General features: G+C 47.0%; 2 protein-coding genes across 7 annotated transcripts in view; one reads left to right on the top strand and one right to left on the bottom strand.

Moving 5' to 3' along the window:
- EDA (ectodysplasin A) overlaps positions 1-15,344 on the top strand; it is a 402,767-nt gene extending 387,423 nt beyond the window's left edge. The window contains exons 4-8 of one of the 5 annotated variants that reach the window (XM_058714263.1): positions 4,199-4,378; positions 5,766-5,800; positions 6,736-6,787; positions 9,400-9,488; positions 11,340-15,344. In XM_058714263.1, coding sequence (XP_058570246.1) covers positions 4,199-4,378; positions 5,766-5,800; positions 6,736-6,787; positions 9,400-9,488; positions 11,340-11,591 — 608 coding nt within the window. In that variant the 3' untranslated portion in view covers positions 11,592-15,344. Of the gene's footprint in view, positions 1-4,198; positions 4,379-5,765; positions 5,801-6,735; positions 6,788-9,399; positions 9,531-11,339 lie in introns of all 5 variants that reach the window. The other 4 variants (XM_058714260.1, XM_058714258.1, XM_058714261.1 and 1 more) reach the window with 4 other exon arrangements.
- An 866-nt stretch (positions 15,345-16,210) lies between these two features.
- Positions 16,211-24,642, bottom strand: AWAT2 (acyl-CoA wax alcohol acyltransferase 2). 2 transcript variants are annotated; one of them, XM_058714264.1, is made up of 8 exons: positions 24,449-24,642; positions 19,496-19,516; positions 18,989-19,099; positions 18,537-18,607; positions 18,086-18,290; positions 17,683-17,857; positions 16,900-17,099; positions 16,211-16,679 (listed from the first exon to the last, which is right to left on the bottom strand). In XM_058714264.1, the coding sequence occupies exons 1-8, from the start codon at positions 24,534-24,536 to the stop codon at positions 16,525-16,527; spliced, it is 1,026 nt and encodes a 341-aa protein (XP_058570247.1). In that variant the 5' UTR covers positions 24,537-24,642; the 3' UTR covers positions 16,211-16,524. The 2 variants fall into 2 exon arrangements, with proteins under 2 accessions (XP_058570247.1, XP_058570248.1); XM_058714265.1 differs by lacking the exon at positions 19,496-19,516 and having other exon boundaries at positions 24,449-24,640.
- Between the last annotated feature and the right edge of the window lie 2,693 nt (positions 24,643-27,335).

The raw sequence follows: 27,335 nt of genomic DNA on the forward strand, positions 1-27,335 counted from the left end.
AGGGCTGCCTGGGTGACTCAGTTGGTTAAGCATCTGTCCAACTCTTGATTTTGGCTCAGGTCAGGATCTCAGTTCATGAGTTCAAGCCCTGTGTCAGGCTCTGCACTGACAGTGCCGAGCCTGCTTGGGATCTTCTCTCTGCCCCTAGCACCCCCTCAAAATAAATAAATAAATAAATAAATAAATAAATAAATAAATAAATAAGCATTAAAAAAGAAAGAAAGAAAAGGGGTGCCTGAGTGGCTCAGTTGGATGTCTGACTTTGGCTCAGGTCATGATCTCAAGACTTGTCAGTTCGAGCCCCCGTGTCAGGCTCTGTGCTGACAGCTCAGAGCCTGGAGCCTGCTTCAAAATCTGTGTCTCCCTCTTTCTTTTCTCCTCCCCTGCTTGTACTCTCTCTCTTCTTCAAGAATAAATAGGAAAGAAAGAAAGAAGGAAAGAAAGAAAGAAAGAAAGAAAGAAAGAAAGAAAGAAAAGAAAAGAAAAGAAAAGAAAAGAAAAGAAAAGAAAAGAAAAGAAAAGAAAAGAAAAGAAAAGAAAAGAAAAGAAAAGAAAAGAAAAGAAAAGAAGGAAGGAAGGAAGGAAAAAAGCAGTATTTAACCTGGACTTTGAAGGAGAGGGGAAGAAAGAGGGGGAAAAACATTCCAGTAAAGGGAACCGCATATTCAAATCCCCCAGAAGGATGAGAGAGCATGGCATGTTTGGTGGAACTGCAAGTAGGCTAGTGATGTACTATAGGCCATGTGTGTGGTGGGGAGTGGCACCCAGTTGTAATGTTCTCCAGTGAGTGAGCACTGAGAGAACACACCTGCTAGTGACAATAGAAGGCAATTGTCCAGGCTAGAAGCCCTGTAATTACAATCCATAGAATGCAATGCCTCTGGCAGGGACTCAGATTGCTGCTTAGCACTGCTACCTTGTATGGGCCATTATTGGAAGGAGAATGCACATAGACCTTAAACATTTACTTTGACTGAAAGTGATTTAGAAGCCACAGATTTCCTTGGACACAGTGAATAGGCACATGCGTGAAGAGGTAAATTGAGTTGTTCATTTAATTTCCATCTCTAATAGAATTTTCCCCTTCTATAACTAACTCATTCACACTCATTCTCTGTCTCTCCCTCTCCCTCCCTCCCTCCCTCCATCTCTCTCATTCTCACTCACTTGCTTTGATTTGTTTTTTCAACAATTTGGTTTTTACTAAAAGGTTAGGGAAATGCCCCTTCTGTGAAGTTTAGCTTTGAAAAGAATGAGATTACTCTTCCATCTAAGACTGCACAGGATAATTTCCTAAGTACAGAAATCTCCGGGCTTTTGTGTCATGAAGCGTCCTGTTAAAGTAGGGAAACCTGGAGAAGGAATTCAACCCTCTAAATGCATCCTCTCGTCTAGAGGTCATTTTGCACATGCTTCTCTCTGGGCCAACTTTCTGGAAGTTACGCAAGTGTGAGAAGCACACGTGCCTAAACCTGGTTACAGAGGAGCAAAGAGAACCAGCTGCAGAACTGGATCCCAGCAGGAGCTTTTTTCCAAATGCTTTCCAACATTTTCATAAGTGAACATCCTCTGTTTATGCTGCAACCATTATTCTTTTTGACTAGAGGAGTTTCTGGCTGTAATTCTTCCAACATTACATTAGCAATCACAAGAGATTCACAGTCTTGACACTGAAGTTTGTACCCAAAGAACACCCTCTAGCTTGAAAATCAGCTAGGCCTGAAAATTCTGGGACTTAGAACAGTCTAATATGCACCTTCCTCTACATCTATGCCACCCAGAGAACAATATGGAGAAACAAACCTTACAACCAGGCTAGGGCAGTTTCCTGACTGCCAGGGTTAAGTCACTCTTCCTTATGGAACCTCAGTCTTAGGAGGAAACTGAGATAAATCATCAAGGCCAAGCTCCTCGTTTCACCAATGGAGAAACTAAGGCTCAGGGAGAGGAAGGGATTTGCCCAAAGTGCGTCTGTGGCAGATCTGGGGCTTACAGCCTTATCTCCTGACTACAGATTTTGTGTTCTTTCCACTGCACTAGCTGGAATTGAAACTTGGGCACTGAATAAGCCTGACTTGGAAGCCGCCCAAATCTGAAGGGAGATGGCTTTCCTGTTCAGCATCTTGAAATTGGCTAATCTAGAAACTGGGCAGATCCAATCTTTTGCTGCTGCTACGTGCAGGGAAAACACTAAAGCTCCTTCCTGCCTCTAGGTCTTTAAGGCTCCAGGGACACTCCATAGGAGAGAAACTCTTTGGACCTTCCTTTCCTCCCTGGGGAAGGAGCCCCACAGTGACCCCGTTGTTTCATTCCAAATGCAGATGTAGTTAGACGTGGACAACTGGCCTCTTGAATGGCATTGCCATAGAGATTGAGTTTCTTGAACATGCAGCATTATTTTTAAAGGAGGGCCTGATAAACTAGGTCACGATTCTCCTGCCTAAGAGTCTGGGGAGTAAGGAGTCAGAGTTATTAAGGAGATGTTTAAGTGAGATTTAAGAAGGTTACATTTAAAACTAAGAGAGTACCACCGGTGGAGATACTGTCATGGAGTCTCTGATCAAAGCCCTGTATTCCTAGGATTTCCACAAAATTGTGAGAAAGTAGTGAAGGGAAGAAGACACCCCTTCTATGGCTACCTGCAGTGGGTAAATTGGGCTGCACAGAGCCAAGGAAGTAAACAGGACTTGCAGATTTTGGTTCAAGACCACAGTTATGACTCAGTCAAATACCTACATCCTGGTGGGAATGTTGGAAAGACTGGAATATAGAATAGAAGGGCCAGGATTTTTCTGAAAGGATAGTGAGGAGGAAAAGGGGAGGAGTTGGTGGGTTTGATTAATAATACATTCGAGAGAATAAGCCCTCTGAGGAGAGATGCTTGGAAGCTACATTATGCAGCCTATAAAAATGGAGGTTGATAGGTGATTTAATGTCTTTGAGCATATGAGGGTGATTATGTGTATGATGGTAACTATTCTTCTCTATCTACACAAAGAATAGAATAAGAGCTTCAATTGCCACAGGAGGAAATTTCAGTTAAATATATGGAAGAACTTCCTAACAGTGAGGGGGTGATAAACACTGGAACATGTTACCAAGGGAGTTTGCAGAAGTGCCTTTCCCAGAGATCTTTAAAAATAGGGTTTAGGGGCGCCTGGGTGGCGCAGTCGGTTAAGCGTCCGACTTCAGCCAGGTCACGATCTCGCGGTCCGTGAGTTCGAGCCCCGCGTCGGGCTCTGGGCTGATGGCTCGGAGCCTGGAGCCTGTTTCCGATTCTGTGTCTCCCTCTCTCTGTGCCCCTCCCCCGTTCATGCTCTGTCTCTCTCTGTCCCAAAAACTAAATAAAAAACGTTGAAAAAAAAAATTTAAAAAATAAAAAATAAAAATAGGGTTTAGAGAGGTCAGCTGAAAAAGCAAAACCTGCCAACTGCCTCTTTAGCTTTTTCTACTCTCCACCTCCCCTTCTTTCCTTTAATCTCTCTTTCCCTCTCTCCCACTCTCCCTCCCTCCCTCCTTCTCTCCTCATTCCCCCCAACCTCTCATCTCCCAAACTCCTTCTCTTTTGCAGCTACAACCACCTCTATACCAAGCCCTAATTCCTATACATCCTGACTTCTCTAGGAAACCTTCCTGGAGTTGATATTATTCCCAAGGTCAGGCCATCCTCCTAGCTCCCTCTTGTCATCTGCATCAATTCCACCAAACTGAGCAGTAAATATGAAAGCCACACTCTTTAACTATAGCCTAATTCTCAATTCTAAAAAGTGACCCACAAGTCTGGCCACTTGGTAATTCTAATCTTTGGACTCAGCTGAAATGTAACCTGTTTTTTGAAGCCTTCTCTGACCTCTTAAAAATTTTGTCTACTAATTTTGCCACTAATATAGCACTTATACTATCCTGTGACTGTGTCTGTTTCCTAGTAGACTGAGCTCCTTAAGGGTCATTTATTTCTATATCTTCAAACCAGTTCTGTAAATAATTATTCATGAAAGAGGGTAGGGGTGTGTGTGTGTGTGTGTGTGTGTGTGTGTGTGTGTGTGTGTGTATGTTGTATAGTGTAATAAAGGTGTTTACCTTTATTACAGCAGGAATTCCCAGAGGGCTGACCTTGTTTCCTTAGAAGTCTGTAGAACTCCTGACAGTATATTATCAGTCAATAACTACAAATTTAACACTAAATCTTGTCTTTTAGGAAAGAAGGCAGGACCTCCTGGGCCCAATGGCCCTCCAGGACCTCCAGGACCTCCAGGACCCCAAGGACCCCCAGGAATTCCTGGAATTCCTGGAATTCCAGGAACAACTGTTATGGGACCACCTGGCCCTCCAGGTCCTCCTGGTCCTCAAGGACCCCCTGGCCTCCAGGGACCTTCTGGTGAGTTCCTCTGTCTCTCCACCTGCCCCCAGGCTCCTTGCAAGTACCTTAAAAGAGCAGGTGTAGGTGTCCTGAGAGAAGTTTCAAATGGTGGTGATGGCTTTGGTGAGCAGTAAGAAAAGCAGGTCTCCCAGCTCCCAGCTCCGTGGAAAGCTGGGAATATAAGAAGGCAGGAGGGCCTGCCCTACTCTAACTTCCTGTGTACACCAACATGTCAAGGACAGGCCACCTGTTCTCAACCTTTTCATTGCAATCCCTCCCTGACTCTAGGCCTCCCTGTATTGAGCAAGTAAACTCGTATATATCAGAGTTCCAGTGGGGGCTGGATTTGGTCTGTTCTGATTTTCAGCATCTATCACCACATGGCCGGTGTCTGATTAGAAGCAGGCTATGGAGAGGAATGTTGGGGACTAGAAAAAGTGGCAAGCTTTATAATAGTCTCCTCCCATGAACTCTGACGTGCCTTTCCCATAGAGGTAGAAAAATAGTCACTGGTGGTCAAGCAGTTGGAAACTTACAAGTCCCTCAGACTGTGGAAGAAGCAAATGCAGTCACTGAGACTGAGGAACCAAGTGCCTCTTGCACTACATCATTACTGCACCACATTGCCCATTCACATAGCATCTAATCTCTTTGCATCTTTTCCCTTGGGCCCAGAAGGGCATCCAAAAGGTATAGATGCCAGTCCAAACCTGCCTAATTGGAATTGACAGGAGTCAGACTGCCAGGGCTTAGGTCTGTTGTTATTTCCTCCTCCTGCTCCCCTCTTGTATCTTGGGGCTTTAAAGAAATGGACTCTCTACAAAACTGATTTCTCTAGGCCCCAAAATTCTGGGTCTTTGACTCATAGTTCAAGTGGGGCTAATCAGCATTACTGTGACCACAAGAGAAGGAGATAGAGGGTTTTTTTTCTTTATCCAATCTTTCCACAGATACTGAGCATTTTCTACATACAAGAGATAGATTGATAAGTGGTCCCTGTTCCCATGGAGTTCATGTCCTAGAAGAGGAGAGACCTGATTAAAGAAGCAAGATGTTTACAAATGGCAAACTGTCTATGAAGAAAATTAAAGAAAGGGAGCAAAAGACTAAGGAAGCAAGTAACATTGTCTCAGGGTCACACAGTGGCAGGACTGCTCTCTCATCTGTCTTTATGGGTGCACAGTGAGGCTTGCCTTGGGCCAGCATTAGCAAGAGGCCAGTTTCCCTGCTGGATGCTAGGCCCTCTGAAGAGACAGGTCAGGGACAAGTAACAGAAGGAAGTGGTATCCTCTCCCATCCCCAGGCCTGGCTGCCCAAAGCAAGTCTCACTGCCACTGGCTGCCTAGATGAGGGGAAAGGGAAGTAGAAGGAGTATGCCCTCTGATTGTCCTGTCCTATTTTGCAGGTGCTGCTGATAAAGCTGGACCTCGAGAAAACCAGGTTGGCTGGGAATTGCTTTCTTCCTGGGGAGGAGGGAAGGCCACAGGCTAGAACCACCTTAGAATTTGCTCCCTATTAAAATTGCTGAGGCTTTGTTTTGTAAGGATACCCTGGAGCTCCTGAGATGGTTCACTCACAGCCCCCTCTCATGTCTATGAGCAGAAAAGCTTTGCCCCAGGGCCTGCCGTTAACTAAGGGAACTGAGTCTTGCCAAGGCCATTCCCCCCCCCCACCCCCCACTGCACAGAAGACAGAGGGTCACCATATCCAAGCTCAGGAGTCAGCTGAAATGAGATGCCAGTCAGGCCTATCGACCTGAGCCTCCAACTTCCCAGCTACCCCAGACACCTTGTCGGCACTCAGGCACTCAGACCGCCTAGGATCAGGAGCTTGAAAATCAGCCAACCAGCTCCAAGCCAAACCCAACCTGGGCTTCTGCCTTAAAGGCCCAAAGGGCTCCTCCCTTGTATTTAGAGCTTCCTAATCTTTGTCTATTGGCAAGTTCTGCTGCCTTGCCTCATCTCATCTCAGCCCTCCCTCACTACAGCTGTTTGGCCACAGTTATAAATGTACACAGCTGCACAGTGCTTGATGGCTTGCAGGGAATTTTATATCCATCACCTCATTTGATCTTCAGACATCCCTGTGAGAGAGGCCAGACAGAGATTCTTTAAAATCCCCATTTTACAGTTAGGGAAATGAGGCTCAGAGGCATTCCATTCTGCTGAGGTCACATAGCTAGGAAGTGGCACAGCTACAAATCATATTACTCACTAGCAGAGATGTGGTCACTGGCATCCCATGACAGGAGAAACGGATCAGAATTGGGATATGAAAGGAGAGTAGAAGTCAGAGGTGAAAATATGGCAACTGGTGGCTAAGCAAGAAGCCATTACTCCCAGTGACTACTCTTTCTGTCCTTCTCATCCTCCCAGCCAGCTGTGGTGCATCTACAGGGCCAAGGGTCAGCAATTCAAGTCAAGAATGGTAAGAGTCCAAATAGACTCTCTCTCTAAGAGGAGCTTCTCCTCTTCCTTACCCCTAGCCTTTAGGTAATCACCAGCCTAGCTCCTCCTGGGCTCCTAAGTACCCTTGGCAGTAGGGGGCCATTCTGCATGCCATTTGCCCTCTACTGGCCGTCCTGGGTAATTGCTTGCACTGAGACCCATCGCTACATACCAATTCCATTTACAATAACTGATGAGGAAGCTAAAAGGGACTTGAGACATCATCGAACCTGGGAACTCCTGGGAGAAGCAGGTTGTATCAGAGTCACCATGGGGATATGTGTAGTTTGATCAACAGTTTCCCAATACAAACTAGAGAAGGTAAAACTACAGAAAATTAAATTCTTCTTGTCTGACGGGTCTCCACAGAAAATGGGTGGAGGGAGTTTTTCTCGGGGTGAGGTGGGAGCATGTTAGACTCTCCACAGAGTATGAGATGCTAGTATCTATAAAAAGGGGAAACAGGTTTAAGGAGGTTAAAAAACGGATTTAATGTAACCCCTACATTTAAAAGAGGGGGAACCAGAGTCCCAGAGAGATTCAATAATACCATAAGAAATCATACTGCCTTATATTTGTATGTACTTTAAAATTTTCAACATACTTTCTTTGTCTTTCATGTTATATGATCGTCACAACAACCCTATGATATAGGTATTAGCTCCTTTGTGCAGAGACAGAAACTGAAGCTCAGAGAGGCTAATTAGCTGGCCCAGGTTTTCAGCTAAGTGGAGGAGCCAAGATTCAAAATTATGTCCATCTGATTCTTTCCACTGCACTATGATACTTCGGTGATGTATGTACACTCCCCTGAATGACTAGGTTCATCATTTCCCCCAAAGAGACATGAACATTCATTAACAAACAGCACTTTAAAATAATGTCCAGTCCCCAGGTTGCACAAAGCCTAAAATGCATGAACCCGCAGGAGCCTTGGGAAGCAGCAAGCCAGCCAAGATGCCAGATGCTTACAGAGCTTGGAGTGGAAGGGAGGGGCTCTGAGTGCAGAAACAGTAAACGAAGCTTAAGAAACCTGCTGCATGGGGACAGCTCCTAAGAGCCCAGTCAGTCCTGAATTGGCTGTGCTGAGCTTCCTTAATGATTGGGCTTAGCCACATCCTGGACTGCCACCTGGATGCCTGGAATTTAATAGCCTCAAAAGTATAAGTAGGAACAGAATAGTAGCAAAACCCAAACAATCATGCTGGGACCAGGTGCCTTGGGTCCTGGGGTCTTGGATGGGCCATAATCACCATCTGTCCAGGGAGGAGTGAGACAGGCAGGAAATAGATTTGTCTGGGTGGACGGGTGGCCTCTGTGCTTATTCTATGCCGGAAGCTACAGATTTTGCTCCCACTACCACACAGCAAGACTGATTCCAGCCCCTCTGGGCCAATCCCTAATAGTAGTTTATGCTGATCTTCAGTTCTACCACAAGCAGAAGGGAGGGAGGCAGGGGTGGAAGGACATGATGCAGAGCAGTCATTTGAAGGGGTAGAGCCAGGGCTCGCTTCCTAACTCCTATCCCACCCACTTTCACCTCGAAGGAAGATGAGGTCTTCCAGAAGGCCAGTTTCCTCACACCTCAGAGAACCAGGCCTCCTGAGACTAGCCCAACATGGACGTTCAAAACATAATTTCTTGGGTGAAGAACGGAAGGTTTTGATGGGTAAAGACCCCATGGGCTTGGACTCCCTCCTCTGGTGGTAGGAAGGAACATCCCTCTCTGTGCAGGATTGAAATGGAAGCTTGTCCTCTGCCCTCACATACAGTTTCTCACTGTCCAGCAAAGGTGGTAGGATTCTCCCTCTGCCCCAAATGGGGTTGGGCTGACAGACAGATGCTTTACCAAGGGTGCCTCAGGTCCCAGATACCCTCAACATCCTTTTGGCTCATTCTAGTGCTGCTTGGTGGGCTATCCCTCACTCTCATAAAAGATCCCCCTCTCCTGTGGGGTCCTATTACCAGTGGTCACCCATCCCAGCTGCCATGAAATCTGACTCACTCCTGATCCCTAAGGTTCTTCAGGTGGACAATTCCTTGGGCTGAGTTGTTTCCTGGAGGGCTCAGGGAAGCCTTCCAAAAAGGAATGGGCATGAAAGAGCTATAAAAAGGAATCTTTTAAGGAAAAGGACAGACAACACCCATGAACCTGTAAGACAGGAGAGAGATTCAGGAGCTATGGCTGAAGAAGTAGAATGGAATAATAAGACCTAGCCTGCCACTCAGTGTCTGAATTTTGCCTGTGCAGTCCCCAGAACAACAAAGAAAATAGGGCAGCATGCCCACTCTCTTCTTACCCCCACTCCCAATTCCAGCCAGAAGGTGTTAGTTACAGACCCTTCCAGATGGAGGGGTCAGGAAAGGAGAGAGGGAGACAAACAAGTGGACCCCAGGGGCCTGAGGCAGGCCTGGCAGCTGCTTCACAAACTGAATGCTGTCTGCTTCCAAATGCTGTTCTTAAAGCTTGGCCCCCTGGGCTACCCAGGTTGCATTGGGATAGGGGTAGGGGGTTGCTGCTTGATATTTCTTGTTTCTGTTGCCCAGATTATTCTGACATGTACTGAGTGACTGCCCTTCTCTCATACTGAGATCTTTCAGGTGGAGTGCTCAATGACTGGTCTCGCATCACTATGAACCCCAAGGTGTTTAAGCTACATCCCCGCAGCGGGGAGTTGGAGGTACTGGTGGACGGCACCTACTTCATCTATAGTCAGGTAGAAGTGAGTACGGTCTCAGGCCTAACTCTTCTTACATCCAGAATGCAGATCCGGTGCAGGCCACTTAGGGGCACTGTGGAGCCAGCCAAGACCAGCTAACTTCCTGCTTTCTAGGGTGACTGGGGTGGGGGCCCTTCACTAGGAGAGAGTTGAAAGGAGGGGAGAGAGAAGGGACTGTTTTGGTTTGGATTTTTTGCCCCCTAGCGAGATATCCTTGAAAAACTGAAAAGAGGCCCTTCCCACACCCTGCCATCTGATTCCCTCCTGCGGGGCCACAGGGCCCTTGTTTCCCCACAGAGCTGTTTGGTTCTACTGCCAAACTTGATCTCTGTCTCCATGTATTCTTTGAAAGTCAGTTGCAGGGCTGCTGAGCACCCCTTCCCCCTGCCACACACACGGCCAGCTTTACAATAAATAGTGGTCCTGCAGACTTTCTCTCCACCTTGAAAACATTTTTGATGGTCTTTCCTTCCTCTCTCTCCCATTTGCTTGTCTACCTTTCTGTTTCTCTGTCATTCCCTCCTCCTTCCTGCCATCATTCTCCCAGCCCCTTTCACCTCCAGTTTCTGTCCTTTTCCTGCCCTGGGCCTATTCCCCACATCTGCCAATGCCCATCCACTTCCACGCCTGTTGTTTGCCTCCACTGTGGTGGCTCCTCCAAGCTAGAGGTAGATGAGCCCTGAGGTTGGGGCTTCTGTGGGGTGGGCAGCAAGCAGGCAGATGGACAGAAAGACTACAGAGCCAACAGAAGGGTCTCACGGGACAGTGGCCAGAGAAGGTGGGTTAACCAGCACTTGCTAAGCCCACCAAGCATTCTGACACAGCCTGGGTCCTGACCCAAGAAATCATATGGCACCCAAATACATTACTCCTTCCTAAAGAGCCTATGGAGGGAGCAACCTTTCATAAAGTGATTTAGGATGACAGATGAGGGTTCCAGTGTCCAGGGGGCCCATAGGTATAATCCCAATGTCCTATAGGCCATTTCTTCTAAACTCCATTGGCAGGGGGAGAAGGGGACTCAAAGCTTGGGCTGGGGTGTTTTCTGGGCCTAGAACAGAACTGGGAGTGGTCTCAGGCCTTGAACACCTTGACAACTGGGAAAATTTCCCTTGACACCAGACCTTTGAACATAGGTTAGCACTTCCTCCGGGCCTGGGTTTTGTCCTTTATCTCATTCGTGGTGGATAGCACTCCAACTCTCTGGATGTTTCCTTAATCATCAGGGGGCCAAGAGGCAACTGTCAAAACCAGTGAGAAAAATCCAGTCACGGGGAGGGGGCGCCACAGGCTGAGTGAGTGGCCATCCTTAAAGAGCCTAAGGAATGGCAGGTTGTTACTCCACCCTGTCTGGTGAATCAGTGACTTCTAAGTTCAGCCACAAATAGCCCTTGGGGCTTGAATTTGGCAGTTAATTTGTATTCATTTGTCTGTAGCTCCAACTGAGCACCTACTGTGTGCAGAGCACTGTGCTTCATGCCAGAGCTGAGGAGGGCAGAGGGCAGGGGAGGGGTTAGGGGGAGGCAGAGGGGTGATAAGGGCATGGTTCCTGCCCTCACAGAGTTTACAGCCCGTGTACTATTGAAAAAAGATTTGCTCAGCCACCCAAGCCCCATGGAGTGAGGGAAGCACCGTGTATAAGCCCATCATCTTGCCTTTCCTGTTGACCAACTAACATGCCCTCAGTGGCACTGCCCCCTTCATGAGGTGTGCTCGCAGCTCATCTGAGACAGTCCTATCTGTTGTCGCAGGGAAGGGCCCCACCCTCTCTTTCCTCTCTCCCCCAATCCCTTCTCGTTGCCTCTCACCCAGGTATACTACATCAACTTCACTGACTTTGCCAGCTATGAGGTGGTGGTGGACGAGAAACCCTTCCTTCAGTGCACCCGCAGCATCGAGACAGGGAAGACCAACTACAACACTTGTTACACCGCCGGCGTCTGCCTCCTCAAAGCCCGGCAGAAGATTGCCGTGAAGATGGTGCATGCTGACATCTCTATCAATATGAGCAAGCACACCACCTTCTTTGGGGCCATCAGGCTGGGCGAGGCCCCTGCGTCCTAGATTTCCCCTGCCCTCTGTTTTGCCCCTGCTCTTGCCCCTGCCCCAGGTTTGGGAGCCAGGACTCCCAGAACCTCTACATGCTGCTGTGGAGTGAGGTATATGGGTGTTGCAGCCAGAGACAAATACCCCAGTGCTATTTATTCCCCAGTGACTCCAGGATGACAAGGCCTGCTTGACTTTCCAGAACGGCCTTGAGTTAACAGGACAGTTGATAGAGCCCCAGAGTTTGCATGAAGCAGGACCTTCTTCCTTGGCTTCATGTTCACTGGCTCCTGGCGTGACTCTTCAACCTCAAGGCCCCTATTGTCAAAGTTTTATTGTTTCTTGCACTAAAGTGGGGTTCCAGGGCAGCAGGCAAAAGAAGGCAAAGGTGTACGCCAGACTGCGGGGGTGGGGGGCAAACCTCTGAGCCTAAGGGGCTGCTGTTCCTCTCTTGGGTAGGGCTAGGGGCAATTGTGGGATGAGAGCAGAGTGCTGAAGCCAGAGCACAGAGGCAGGGGGGGGAAAGGCACCTGCTTGAGGCAGAGACCAAAGGAGAAACCTGCAAAGCAGGGCATCCTCAACAGTGGAAGCATCCTTGCTGCTCTGTGCCACAGCCTGCCAGAGGGTCAGAGTGCTCTTCCCACTCAGGCTGAGAGCCACTTTGCGGCAACTCACTGGGCTTTGGGGACAGGAGGTTTGCTCTTGGAGCAGTTGCAGAAAATGGCCAGAAACCAGCCTGCCTAAGAACCTGAAGGCATACTGGGGGCCACACGTCTTTCACTTTGTTTACAGCCACACTCCACGCTCAGAAAAATCTCTGGCTCCCTTTCCAATTGCTCTCTTTCCCAGCCTGACCAGAACTCCTGTCTTCTTTCTCCACAGAGTCTACCTCTGTCTGAGACAGGTGCCTAACCTGGGACCTGTGCTTATTCAAGTCTGGGATACTCTTTAGATGACCTGGGCATAAAGAGACTTTCCCGTTTATTAAGCAACACAAATATTCATCTAGTCAAGTTGTGTCTGGGGGCAATGGGTTGGACTGGATGGCCTCCAGGAGTCCCTTCAAATTCTAATATTTAGCTTCCATGATAGTCTACAAAAATTCCCAAACCCTAGCCTGCCCCTGGGCATCAACAAGGCAGAACTTTTCTGCATGACCCCAAAAGGGCAAGAAAGAGGAGAGGACAGTGGGGTTTTTTCAAGTTAGCTGCAACCCAAGTGGTCATTAGCCTAGGCCTTATCCAAAAGGGCAGCACCTGATGCCCTACTGACCCACCTTTCTTCACTCTGGCTTTAGAAAAGCCACAGCAGAGTCACAATGGATTCCAGTGCTGCTTCCCTGAATCCAGGCTCAAGAGAAGCCAGCATCTAGGCACTGGGCAAAGCTCTGCCCTGTACCCAGGTCCAAAGACCCTTCCCCCGCCCACCCCAAGTTTCCCACTGAATCATAGAGTGGAACCATTCAAAGGCCTTATTTCTAACTGCCTGGGACCAGTCTGGTTTCTGGATTCTGGGTCTAGTCCAAAGCTGGGGAGGGCCAATCTTGTATAGTCTGCTACCTCTGCTCCTGAAACAAGTTTCCCTTTGGAGAGATTGGGGATAAAGCCCTTCAGGCAGTGGAAACCCCCCAAGAACAGGGACTCATTTCTCAGCTGTACCTTCCCTTTCCAAACAACTACAGTGCTTGGCCCTTCAAGGGTCAGGGTAAGAGGTGGTGGGCTATGACACCATCATCTGGTTGCTAATGAGAGCCTTACAACCCCAAGTAGGGCAAACTGTAGGCATGTGTCTTGCCCAGGCTCCTCTAAAGTGCCTTAGACAGTCCTCAGTTATAGCAAGAACTGAAGGGAACCTCTCCTTAAAGTTTGGAAAGTACTTTCTTATTATGTCCTTCGATGATACTATAACTCCCATCATTTAGACAAGGCTCAGAGAAGTTACGTGCTTTGACCAGGATCTTAGCCAGGTCAGACTCCAAAGCTATTCCATTGTGCTACACCATTGCGTTGTATTTGTGGTCTAGAAAGAACCAATAAAAATGGGAATGAGGACCCCAAATCCTTCAGCATCCCTAAGAGAAACCCAGGAATGCTCGTTCCCATTCCTTGATGGCAATTCCTTGATGTTCTTTTGGCTGCTAGGGGCTTCATGGAAAAAGAGTAGGCCATTTCTTTGGGAAATATCCATCAGCCATAGAGCTCTTATGAGAGCTCAGAAGAATTGTCTTGGCACCATGTCTAAGCAGCAGACCTCTAGTACCAACAGAACTGTACCCCTCATGTTTTTCCACTCACCTGGTAATCCAGCCACCCATTATGTATCCAGCCCCTGCTGCAGGTGAGGTCTTCCATTGATTATCCTATAGACGGTTTATAGGAGCTGGTCCACTTCCCACAGCTACTAAATGATTCCTTATGTCTTTCTACCATACCACAGAGAGCTCTGTCTACCAGGATCTGTCCTAATGGAGGAAAGACCCGAGAGGATGTGTGTGAGGAGAGAGAAGGAGAAGGCTTCCTAATTGTACCCCTAAAGGACATTCTGAAACCCATTCTATTCTCCAGACATAGAGGGGATTATAGGGGGAAGAGGATTTGCACAGGACGCTTTATTCATTGTGAAGCCCCAAAAGGAATCCTAGAGGGAGGGAGGTGATGAAGGAAGCAACAGATAGCTGGGGAGCTCAGTTGCAGCAGTCATTGGCAAAGTGGTGAAGCAATTTACTAGTAAGAGGATGTGGAAATAGATTTATAGTCTGGAATTCCGCTGATGTGAGTTCACCAGAGGGCCAAGGCTAGCGTGGATGATGGGACGAGGACATTTGTGAGTGAGCAGATGGCAGAGGTTTGAAAGAGAATTGCATGGCAGGGGCCTTTGCCAGCTACTTGGGGTTCAACAGCCAAAGCTGGCATAAAAGATAGCTTTGGGGGGCTGCTCAGCTACTGGCTCCTTGGGAAATGTAGTCTTGGCCTTAGGTCCCCCTTCATCCATCCTGAGCCAAATCTCTTTTCCTGAGTAGGAAAGGGTTAAGAACCCTGGAGGTGAACAAAGACTTCAATCCATGTGCAAGTACATGTGTTTCCTATAACTTCCGGTGGGTGCAAATAGATTCAGAGAAATTTAGAGCTAGAAACAGAGGCCCAGAGATGGAAGGTGACCTACTCAAGGTGAAGGAGCCCTGACCTGCTGACACAAAAGAGCAAGAGGGTGGAGCAGTTCCTGTCCCACACGGAACCCCTTCTTTCTTCTACCCACAGACTTCAGACTAGAAGTACTTGGCCCCCTTCAGGAGCCTGGCCAGGCAGGGAAAAGAGTAGCTGTAGCCTTTGTCAGAACTCTTCCCCCAAGGCATTCATTTTCCCTGCTCCGGCCTCTGGACTGAAAGGCTCTCCACTGGCCTAATACCAGGATGTCCTGAGGCTGCCCTGGCACTGCCTCATCCCCCACCTCCCAGCCTAGAGGCTCCCCTAGGCCATGTAAGCACAAAGAAGGAACCAGACTCTTTCTTTTAATTCATGTCAGGGCTCCCTCCAAGAGGACTTGGGGTGTGTCATTTCTTTATTCAAAAAACTTCCACTAGGGGTGGAGGGTGGGCTTCACGGGGAGATTGGCCTGGAGCAGGCCCAGTGCTGCTTTGGGGGGTCACCATCCAGTGTGAGATACTATGTACATAAACTATATATAATGTATATAAACTGGGATGTAAGTTTGTGTAAATTAATGGTTCATTCTTTGCAAATAAAGCTTTTTCCCCATTCTTGAAATAGACTTAAGCACTACCTATATGCTAGGTGCTTCTTTGCAAGCGTTGCCACACATGAGCTAGGGGAAGGACCAAGGCACTCATGTCAGAGGAGGCAACAGAAGGAAGGAGGTCTGAATTTCCTGTCCCAACATCCTACATCCTCTCTGTGCGTCAGATCACACGTTCCCCATCCCTAACACCTTAGGTCTTTTCCTGTAATTGCCTGTCCAGTAAGCCAGAGGTCCTACAAAGAAAGGAACATCATCCCGAGGCAGAGACACAGCACGGAGTTACCCTTAGCTTGACACTGTGGCATCTGTAATGGATATTTCATGCCTGAGCCCATAACAGCTTGGGTAGATCCAGCCTCCAGCCCCCCATGATGTATCATCCCATTTTGCAGATGAGGAGACCAATGCTTAAGGAATAATGCCCAACTAGAAAGGTTACTTAAACTTCCGAAGGGCTGTTGACAAGATCTTACACTGTAAATGTTCTTTTAAACATTCAGATGCCATGGAATTTAGGGCATAGTTTGCTCAAGGATAGGAAATGGGCAAAATAACTGGAGGAGAATAATTTCGTATAGCTGTCCAATTTCCAAAGTTCAATCACATTCAGTATCATTTGATCTTCCCAATGGCCTCTGAGGTAAGCAGGGGAGGGATTCTTCATCCTACAGATGAGGAAACTCGGGCCCAGAGATGACAGATTGTTCCATGTCCTATGGCTTGAGGGTGGTGGAGTCTGAACTCCAAGCACACAGGATCTCAAGGCACCCAGTCCTGTAGGAGTCTCGATGCCAAGAGATGGGGCTGCGTGAGAGCTAGAGAAGCAAAGCCATGATCAGGGATCCTAGGCCCTTAAAACAGACTACTTGGGGCACAATGAGTTTCAGAAGAAAAGCTTTTTATTCTGTCCATTATTTTCCTCAGTACTGATGCTGAGTGAGCATGGGAAACCTTGGGGTACTTCTCTCTTAGGGCTTTCCCTGAGCTTTGGGACTATTTCCCTTGTAATCGCAAGGAAAAATCAGAGAAGTGCTGGAAGGAGGAGAGAGATGGAGGAAGAAGAGGGGTCTAGAGAACAGCCAAATGGACAGCCCCGCCTCATATTGAGGTCTGGCCAAATCGGGAACAGGAGGCCCATAGGTGACTTTTGTCCTATTTCACAGGTTCCAGGCTGAGAAGCTGCTGGGGATGTCTGTCAAACTATCACCAGTTCCTGGGTCTCTGAGATGCCAAACTTGGTCTTATGCTGGTCAAACAGTTTGCGTAGGGCATCAGTATAGAGTGCGTGGTATTTAGCCACAGTCTCCTGGCTCGGGTTCTCAATCTTGGGCAGTGGTAGAGGCTTCCCAACTGCCAGAGGAGACAGAGAAGGAAAAGGGGAAAGCATCAGAACAGCTCACTCCTTAGAATGGGCCTCGGCCCTCATGCCCAGTTTCTCCCCACCCTTACTGCAACCATGCCCCTTATCCTGGCCAGCCTCTCTGCCTCCAGACACAGCCAAACCCAAGGCTCAGCCTCAGAACTGGAGCCTATATCCTAGATGTGGCTGCCAGTGGAAAGGCTCACTCACCAATGGTGGTTACAGGCTGAGCATAGGGCAGTAAGCCCCAGGAGTTCTCAGTGAAGCCACGTCCATAGAAAGCACAAGGGTAGATGTGTACCATACTCTGGAACCACTTCTGGAATCGATTCACCAAGCCCCCAGGAGTGAAAATGTGCTGACTGTAGAGGTCTGCCTCCCCAAAGGCATAGGCAGGGATTAGAGGCACTCTGCAGAGGAAAGGCATATACTTTGATGGCCAGAAAGGTAGGTACCCTGCTGAAAGCCAGATGTGCTACCAGTGGTCCCTAGGTCTCCCTATAGGTTTCACAGCACCTAACTTAGCTGGGCCTACGTCCAGACTAAGTGTGAGGGCCCCACTGTCTACCCCAGGCTGCCCGTAGGGGCAAAATATCAGTAAGCTAAAGGAAGCAAGTCCCAGACCCTCCTGTGAACCCACAGGTCTGAAACACTAGAAGATAAGACCCAAGGGCCATCTCATTTAGCTTTCTTCCCTTTAACCCAGACAGTAAAGTTGGTTCTCTCTGACATGAGGCTACAGCCTTTTGTCGAGGTACTTTCGTATAGGTACTGGCCCAGATGAGAGGCTCGTGTGAGGCAGAGCAGCTCAGGGCTAGCCCTCTAGCCTTTCTTCATAGCAGAAATGCCTCCAGGACATGGCCCAGGCTCTACTCCAACACAGAAGCAACTTTCTACTTCCTTTTTTGGATATAATTTCTTCAAAACCCCTTACTCCTTCCCTGCTAGGCTTTTGGAGCCCTTCTGCCCATTCTGGACCAGAGGTGTCCTTACCCATGCCGAAGGGCCATGCGTACAAAGCCAGTTCGGTTCTTCAAGACCAGGGTGGTAGAGCCTGGAAGGCTGTATTTGCACTCAGCCAGGCCACCAACCACCACAATCAGCATGTTGCCTGTGCCTCTGTGGGTAAGCAGAAAGTCCATGGAGGATTGGCTCACAGAGCAGGTCCCTGGTAGGCAGAAAATGCCAAAAGCTGATTGGCCACTTCCCACACCTCCTAACTTTCCTCCCTACATCTTCAAAAAGGGGAGAGCCTCACGTCAGGCAGGTGAGCCTTAGGTAGCTTTTTAAGACCAGAGAGGATCACTGAGTTGGCCTTGCTCTCACCCATTCCCCCAACACTTCTCCCTTAAGGAACCATGTTTCCTTTGGCTTTACGTCCTAGGAGCCAACTCACCTGAAGACATGACATAGTCTCTGAGCAACGGCACCCAGAAAAAGGCTCCCAGTGTGAGAACATAAGGGGTGATACCAGGAAAGATCTTGGAGAAGCATAAGCCGTTTGTGGCAAACTGGCCAAACCACGAATGGGACAAGACCCCATGAGGATGGCAGACAAGGATATAGTTGTGGCTTGGGGAGATATCATGAGTCTTCAACAGCTGTAGAGGAAAGTGGAGTCAGAAGGGGCATAGCCAAGGAAGAGTATTCCTCTTTATGGCCAGAGACCTGGAAGGGGAAAAGGCTGCTGTGTCCAGCCACACAGTTTGGGTAACACACAGCTCCAGGGGGCATCATTCATGTGGGCCTCAATGGGAATAATGCCCCCAACCTCCACCCTGGCCCAACCACTGGCATTGGAGTTGGGGCTGGGCCTGGGACCCAAGTGGGAATCTGGGGCTACTTACCCTGAGGGGGAAGTAATCACAGTAGTGTTTCCACAGGCGCCAATTCCTCACAGAGGTAACCCGGCGGCCACCTGAAAAAGGAGCCAATGTAGCCAAGTTTTCCCCACCCCCAATGTCTTCTTCAGAGCCCTTGTCAAGGAGCCATAGGGGGGCCCCTCACCCCCTACTGTTTCCTGGCCTTGTGACAATCAGGATGGGCTATGTCACATTCGGGCCAATTTAGGACAGGCCTGCATTTCTGCTTTATTAGCTGCCTTTCCCCTAACCTACTCCAGTTCTGATCTGGGCCTTTCTAGCACTTTTAAAAAGACGCCTTCCCTCAGCTTCTCTAAGCCAGGTAGGGACAGGCTTGAGGACTTCTCGGGAATTGGCCAGAGTCTCTTAGAACTATAATAAGAGAAGAGGAAAAAGCCTGTGGCAGGTAGCAACGCAGCCCCCAGGGGGGCCCCTACCTCGCTCGGGGGTCTTCCAGTCATAAGCCAGCCAGGTGAGAATGAGTACAGTGACCGGCCAGTACGATGTGAACACCACCAGGTACAGGTTGACAAAGATTACGTTGATTACTGCAGGGAAGCCCAGCCCAGAGTTAATGAATTATGAACAGTCCTTCACACTTGCCCTCCCTCTTGGGGTCTCTCCACCTCAAGGTCACACACACTCTGCCCACATGCTCACTCAGTGCTCTTGCTTCCTCTCCTTAGCACATGGTCTCTGTGCCCACGTCCCCAGCCCTCCATCTCCTCTCTGTCCTTGGGAACCTGCTTCAGGTCTGGAAAAACAGATGTTTTCCTCTCCAGCTGTGGTCCATGCAGTAAGCCCTCTACTCCCCAGGACCTGCTCCAGCACTGCTCTGGGCTGTGTTCAATGTCAGGGAGCCAACGATGGGTCACATTGATCCAACCACTAGAGGTTGGGAGTCCTGGGACAATAGAGCCAGGAGCAGTTTTCCTCCAACTCACATTTTCTTCTCCAGATCTTCTCTGTGAGGCATCAGTGGAGGGAATACAAGAGAAAGAGAAGACCCAGTATCAGCCAGGTTGGGAGTACACAAGTTCGCTAACGAGAAACAAAGGAAAGGGCAAGGTGGGACAGAATCAGATACTGGACTGTGTCAAGCTCCAGTAAGACAGGAGCACTGTAAGGTAGAGTAATTAGGACAGACTTAATGGAGATGAGTCCTAGGGAGCCGCACTCACTTAGAATTATTACCAGACTCAGTTTTTAAAACAGCCGTGAATGAGGCTGTGTGAGAGTAAATGGGTCAAAATAAAGGTTAGAAAAGACAACACTTCCAACTGGACATGGCAGATTGAACACAAGTTTTTATCTTTTTTTTAATGTTTATTTATTTTTGAGAGAGAGAAAGAGAGTGTGAGCGGGAGAAGGGCAGAGAGAGAGGGAGGCACAGAATTTGAAGCAAGCTCCAGGCTCTGAGTTGTCAACACAGAGCCTGATGCAGGGCTCAAACCCACAAGCTGTGAGATCATGACCTGAGCTGAAGTCAGATGCTTAACTGACTGAGCCACCCAGGCGTCCCACAAGTTTCTATCTTGACTCCTTGCCAAGGCCTCGCTAAAGTTACCATAAGAATGTTTTAAAAAGTATAGATCTGCAAGAAGAAAAAGAATTAGAGAGATACCAACAAGAGTGGACAAGAGATACCAGCAAAATGTTTGCATGCTTGAAAGTAGTTGAAGGAAGGAGTAAGTGATTTCAAGGAAAGAAAGCTGAAACCTAGTTACCTGCAAGGGGAATGGCTACAAGAGCAAGTCTGTTTGTTGTAGAAAATATAGGAAAGACTCATAATTTGGAGTCATTAGATGTGACAAAAAGCACTGTGAGGCACAAGGCTTGATTGAAAGTCTATCAAAGAAGTAGTTAGAACCCCAGGTCCCATCCCCGCCCCTACACCATTGGACAATGGGAGGACTATTCCCTGAAAAATTGAACCGAAGAGACTCTAAACTCAGACACTTATAGTAGACACAGCTAAGACATTCTATATGCAGCCAAATTGTGAATCCAGTATGAAAGAATAAGGACCATCTCAGACATATAGTCTCAGAGAGTTTATCTCCCATGTCTGTTTCTCAGGAAACTACTGGAGGATGTATGTGGTCCATCAAGGTAAGAGAGTAAACCAAGACAGAGGAAGGCATGGGATCCAGGAAAAAAAGGAGCCAACGGAGGAAGAAGTGACCAGGGCCAGGGCTAGGGTGAGGCAAGCAAGGTGCTTAGGACACAAAGTTTAAGAAGACACTCTCAGGGTCAGGCAAGTACTGACCGAATACTTGCACAACCCGGAGAGTGAGCACCTTCTTAAATTATGCACCCAAGATACCTCAAGGGCCCTGGAGGTGAGAGCTATGCATAAGACCAGATTGTAACAGGAAGATGCTGGGCTCCAGCAGCAATATCCTCAAGGAAATAAACAATGGGGGATGGGAGAGGACCTTACAGATTCCTGATGTGTTCACTGATATTGAGAGATTAATATGTCTGTGGAGAGTTTGAAGATGAATTGGTGTAACTAATAGATAGCTAATAGAGCATAAAAGAAATTTAAAATGAGGCAATTGTAAGTTCCAGAGAAACAGAAAATTGTACAGGAAAGGAAATATACTCTCAGTACACTAAATGGCTCACCTAGGGATATTCCTAGTCATAGTCAGGCATTTAACCAAACCTGTGCTACAACAATCTCGGAAGGATGAAGGAAATGGACAGATCTACCAATAGTGTATAGAACCGAATTCTCATATTCCATATTAGAAAGTCAGTGACAATATCTAAAGTTGTTAAATCAGAAACTAGCAATATTTAGACATTTTAAACAGTAAAATGTAGACACGTGGAGATAAATACCAGAAGAAAAAGCTAACAAAGCTGAAAATGGCTACCTCTAGGGAACAGATGTAAGGGTGAAACAAAGGCCAGCAGTTTTTAGCTTTTGATATACTCCTTATAAAACTATTGGACCTTTCAAGAAATAGAGTCATGGGTCTAGTCCAGAGGACACCTCCCTGTTTCCCTTGGGCTTTGCTCAACCCAGATGGTGTTGGGGACATCTTGTGAGGCAATGTGGCCTCAGGTAGAGTGCCCTGACAGTGAGATGAATCCTGGCTCTGCCATTTACCATGAGTCTGCTCTCAGACTAGTCACTGAACTTCATCTGCCAAGTGGGAATTACACTACCAATGTCTGCCTTATCTTCCTCATAGACTTATTGTGAGGGTCTTCTCTCAAGGCCTTTAGGGTCCAAAGGGATATGATTCCATGAACAGAGTGAAGAGCTTGGAAGGTTCCAAGGGGCCATTTGCTCCACCCACCCCATGTGAGCTAGCAAGGGAAGGGGGAGTGCTGGAACCCACATATCCTAAGGCCCAGGCCTAGAGCCCTCCTGCCTGTTCCATACTACCTCTCTGTATGTCCCACAGGCAGACTCTAATTAAGACCTCTCTGGGACAGTTTGCCCCCTGCACTCATCTCCCTTTCTGTCACACACCTCCTTCAGCCTCCTCAGCTCCACCTCAAACTGGGCCCTAAGCCCTCCATCTTGCCTTTTCCGTTTCTCTTGCCCATATCTTCTGATCATCAAGCCTTATTAATTCTGTTCCAATTTCTCAAATCTCTCCTTTTTTTCCCCTCTTGTCTCCATCCCAATTACTACTGGTCTGGTATGAATCACTACCATCTCTCACCTGGATGATTTCAACAGCCTCTTCCTATAACCAATTTGCTACACAGAGCTATAGTGATCTCTTGAAAACACAAATCTGATGCTGTCGTCCTGTGCCAAACCCTATCATGGCTCCACATGGCCCTCAGGAAAAAGTCCAAACCCTATTCCTTAGTTTACAATGCCCTGCACCATCATCCCCAAACTGCCTGCTTCTCCAGTATCCTCTTTCTTCTGTCTCCCATTCATTCACTCGATATGGATTGGGCATCAGTTCTGTGTCTCTTGCCCCTCATCCCACTTAACCACTGTCAGTGCCTTGAATGCTTTTTTGCTCTCCCTCATCCTAGCCTTGTCATGTGTCACCCACTCTCTGCCCTGAACACTCCTCCTTCTTCACCTAGTTCCTATTTGTGCTTCAAGAGTCAACTCATTCAACAGAAAAAAATGGGCAAAGATTATGAATGGGCAGTTACCAGAAATTTTAAATGAGGCAATTATGAATTAGACTGCACCCTGGACTAGCATGTGCTCCAGGGACACATCCAGATCCAACCTCTCAATCAGCATTGAGTGAGCTGAGGCAAGAGGTAGGGAAAGGAATTCATAAGCTGGAATCAGGCCCTTGTGGGCTCAATTCCCAGGCCAGTTACTCTGCTTCCTAAGCTGTGTGATCTTGGACAGACCACTTACACTACATGTACCTCAGCTTCCTCATCTGTACAATGGAGATTATTTGACACATAAGGTGCTTAGAACAGTGCCTGACGCGATAAAAGGGTGCAATTAATGTTAGCTAATATGAGTATTAGCACTTATTATGTATGTGTGGCTATTGGTATATATTGGTATATATATACCTATATATATATATATATATATATATGCCAATGTATATATATATATATATATATATATACACACACACCAATAGCCACACATACATAATATATATTATATATTATATATATAATATATATTACTATATATAATACTATACTATATATAATAGTATATATTATATATAATGATATATAATTATAATATTAATATTAATTAATATATAACTAGTTATATAATTATATATTATATATTAATATATAATATATAATACATTATAATATAATGATTATTATATAATATTTGATATTATATAATATAATGAATATATAATTTATAATTATATATAATTATAATATATAACAATTAATATGTAATACTATGTAATATATAATACTATATATTATGTAAATATATATGTGCATTATATATATATAGTATTATTATGCATAATAATAGCTTCTACATCATGAAGCTGGTGTGAGGCTAAAATGAAGAAATAGGTGTGAAAATACCAGGTACAAATTACCTAATACATATGAATTTATTTCTGCTGGTCTCTTCCTGCTCTGATTGCTAATCATTCCTAGGTTAACACTGCTCTTTTCAGCACAGAAGGGTCCTGGTGCCCACCCCAGGCAGGCCTCCTAGCCTCCCATTGCCTGTCCTCTGCCCACGCTCCCTATTCACTGGCAAGCCCCAGACTCCCAAGGCCTACCTGCAGTACTTCCCAGATATCTTACAAGGTCATTTGGTTCACACCCTTGCCTCCAGCTGGTACTCACTTAAACCACCTAACAACTGAGAATTTTTTCCCAGCCCCTCCCCCTCCCACAGGGATGCTTTGCTTCAGCACCTAGAATTCAGTGGCCAGCATCTAAGTAACTCACAAAGTGTTTGTGGTATAGATAGTAGCGGAAAAAATGGCTGGATAAATGGATGAATTGCTCTGGACAAGAGGTTTTCAGAGCCTTCGTCTGCCACCAGGCTGCTATTCCCCACTGGTGGTTCATGAACAGCTAAGTCCTTTTGCAGCTAAGTCCTTTTCCTTGACTAGCCTCAGTGAAACTGCTCCATATCTTCCCAAAACATGCCCGGCATGCCCCAGCGTAGACCCAGGAGAGCTCCCCATTCACGTCTGCATCAAGGCTCGCTTGCACACACGCATATGCACCCTTGCATAGGCACACACCTCTATGCGTGCACACACACACACACACACATACACACACTCATATACACTCAGAGATTCCATGAGTACCACCACCAGGCATGTCAGGCAATGCCTGGGACGACCCGGGTTTTGGCATTCAAAATCCTGCTAAACCCTAAAACCCCTCAGTCCCAGGCATACCAGGGCAGTTGGTCACCCTACCAAAGGCTGAAGACTCACCAATAAGAAAGACACTTAGGGGCCACTGAAAAACAGCAAAGACCTCCAGGGCAGTCTTAAGGTCCTTCTTAGAGGGCAAGAACATCATCCTTGAGGTCTCCAGAGACTCCAGGTGAGTGCTGTTCCTTTGGTTTCCTAGGCTTGATTGCTCAGGAGCCTTCAATATTTCCTCTCTTCATGCTTTCTTCTCCAACCCCTAGCTAGTCTCCACCCCCCACATGACAGCAGGGACGCATGCCGCCTCTGCCTGCCCAGCTCCTTCCAGCAGTCTACCCACATGCACTTTTACCCACTTGGGCACAGCCTAGGCTGAGATTGTGACACCCCCTTGCACACCTGCATAGAGAAATGCAGACGAAGCTCTGGTGTGGGAAGTGAGTGGGAGGGGGTTTTGGGGCTGATGAGAGGCCTCCAGAGCCAGTGTCATTGGTGGGGAGAGGCAGGCAGGGAGGAGCCCAGGGCACCCACCTGCCTGGTGGCCTGCATCTCCATTCACGGCACCCAGTTGTGTGTGCATAATCTCTCAGTGACAATGTGATTGCAGGAGAGGAGAGAGAAGGTCATAGGTCATGCCTAGAAATAGCTTTGGTCTTTGGTCAGTCCGGGAGAACTCATTACTCCCCGTGAAAAGACATCAGATATAGGTCTCTGGGCATATGGTAGGTGCTGCATGATTTTTTTATTGAATGAATAAATAAATGTAAGTACATATCAAATTATTCTGTGTAAATAAAATTCTAGAACAGACAAAAACTAACCCATCGTGAAAAAAATCAGAGTAGTGGTTGCCTCAGCTAGTGAATTGACCAGGAATGGGCATGATGGAAATGTTGGGAGTGACAACAATGCTCTCTATCTTGATGGAGCTTTGAGTTACACAGGTGAAATCAGGGCACCTGGGTGGCTCAGCTGGTTAAGTATCCAACTTCACCTCAGGTCATGATCTCACGGTTCATGAGCTCGAGCCCCACATTGGGCTCTCTGCTCTCAACCCAGAGCCTGGAGCCTGCTTTGGGTTCTGTGTCTCCCTCTCTCTCTGCCCCTTCCCCACTCATGCTTTGTGTCCCTTCCTCTCTCAAAAATAAATAAACATTAAAAAATTTTTTAAATAAAAAAAACTGAGTTACACAAGTCAAAAACTCATTTGTCAGAGCTCAGTAAATGTACACTTAAGATTTATGCATTTCTCTGTATGTAAAGTTTACCTAAAAAGCAAACAAATATTGAGTTATCTCTAATGCTAAAGTATTTAGGGGGAAAGAATACTTAAATGCATATAGAATGTATTGATGGATGGATAGAGAAATACATTCATAGAAAAATGTACAATAAGTGAAATTAGCAAAATTTTATCTGTACAATCCATGTAGTGGGTATTCACTTCACAATTCTTTCAACTATTCTGTAGGTTTGAAATATTTTATAATAGAATTTTGCCAAAAAAAGGTGCCTCAAAATCATAATAAAAAATTAATTTCAAAAATGTGATTTGTCCACACATGTACATGTGACTTTGCATATGTGAATATATGTAAAAAGGTAAAAAAAAGTATCTAGTTGTCAACTTACAGTTATATATCCACATATATATCTGGCATCTCTGAGCATGTGTCTCTGTGCTCTGGGGATGTGTGACTGTGAAAGCATCTAAGTCCAGCCAGGTGTGTGCTATGGGCCAAGTAGATGAAATTGTGAAAGATTGGAAGGGTTTCTTAAAGCAACATACAATTAATGAGGGCACAGTATATGCCAGGGACTGTTCTAGGCAGCTGGGTTATATCAGTGAGCAAAACATTTTAAAAATTCCTGCTTTTGTAAAGTTTACATTTTGATAGGCAAAGACAGATGATAGAAATTAATTAATTACCTAACTATATAGTGTGTTCTAAGGTGGTAAGTGCTATGAGAAAAGAAAAATAGTTTGAACCGAGTAAGAAGGAGCCAGAGTGCTGGGGGTAGGGGTGGGGATTAGGTAGGGAGAGCAGACGCTACAATTTTAAAAGGCCACTGAAAAGTTGGCATTTGGGCAAAGGCTTGAAAGAGATGAGGAAGCAAGCCACATGGCCATCTGGACTGAGAATGTTCTGTGATGAGGGCACAACCAATGCACACACCCTAAGATGGGGTGTGTCTGACAGGTTTCAAGAAGCGGAAGACTTGAGCTGAATGAGGAGAAAGGAGGAGGAAGGAGTAGCCAGAGAACATGGTAGGGTCAGATGGTGTACAGCCTTGGCCATTTACTTTGATTGAAATGGGAAACTGTTGTGAGGTTTTGAGTGACAGATTCAAACAGAGACAGGATTCCTTATGGTTTTAAAAGGCCAGTGAAGAAGAAGGAGGCTTTTGAGGGGCTAGGGCAATAATCCATGTGAGAGATGATGGTGGCTCGGGCCAGATTGGTGGTAGGATGGTGAGAAGTGGCTGGATTCTGGATGTCTCTTCTGAAGCAGAGATCCCATGTGGGCACTCTCCTCTCTGATGCTCTGATGCCTCTACAGGGGAGTCCCATTGGGGAGCAGCTCCCCTGGGTCTTGGCCTGGATAACTTCCTTGCATTCAGCCTTGTCCTGTCCAGTTTTGCAAGAAGTATGTGGAGGGTGTTAGGTGCAATTCACCTGCTTGGCTGGAATAGTGGTTCTGTTGAAGGGGCTGGTGGGAATTCAGGCTGCAAAGGGCAGCAGAGCCAGTCTCCAAAAGAGCCTGGCACAGGGATGAGGAGTTTGGTCTTAATCATGTGGACGCCGAGGAGGCAAGATCAGCTTGTGAGCAGGGATGGTGACTTGTGCCAAATGCTACATGAGGACTACTACAGGGCATGGGATGAATGTCAAAGCTTAGGGTCCCATATGTCCCTGTGATTGACACATAGGCTCACCCTTTTCAACTTT

Source organism: Neofelis nebulosa, chromosome X (genome assembly GCF_028018385.1).
Source record: "Neofelis nebulosa isolate mNeoNeb1 chromosome X, mNeoNeb1.pri, whole genome shotgun sequence".
Classification (NCBI taxonomy): Eukaryota; Metazoa; Chordata; class Mammalia; order Carnivora; family Felidae; genus Neofelis; species Neofelis nebulosa.

Excerpts from the sequence above, each read along its gene's own strand:
- AWAT2 (XM_058714264.1), bottom strand. The coding sequence starts at position 24,536 with ATGATGTTCTTGCCCTCTAAGAAGGACCTTAAGACTGCCCTGGAGGTC. Across the intron at positions 17,858-18,085 it reads AGACTATGTCATGTCTTCAG|GGACCTGCTCTGTGAGCCAA; the intron begins GTGAGTTGGCTC and ends TCTGCCTACCAG. Across the intron at positions 16,680-16,899 it reads TCAGCCTGTAACCACCATTG|TTGGGAAGCCTCTACCACTG; the intron begins GTGAGTGAGCCT and ends CTCCTCTGGCAG.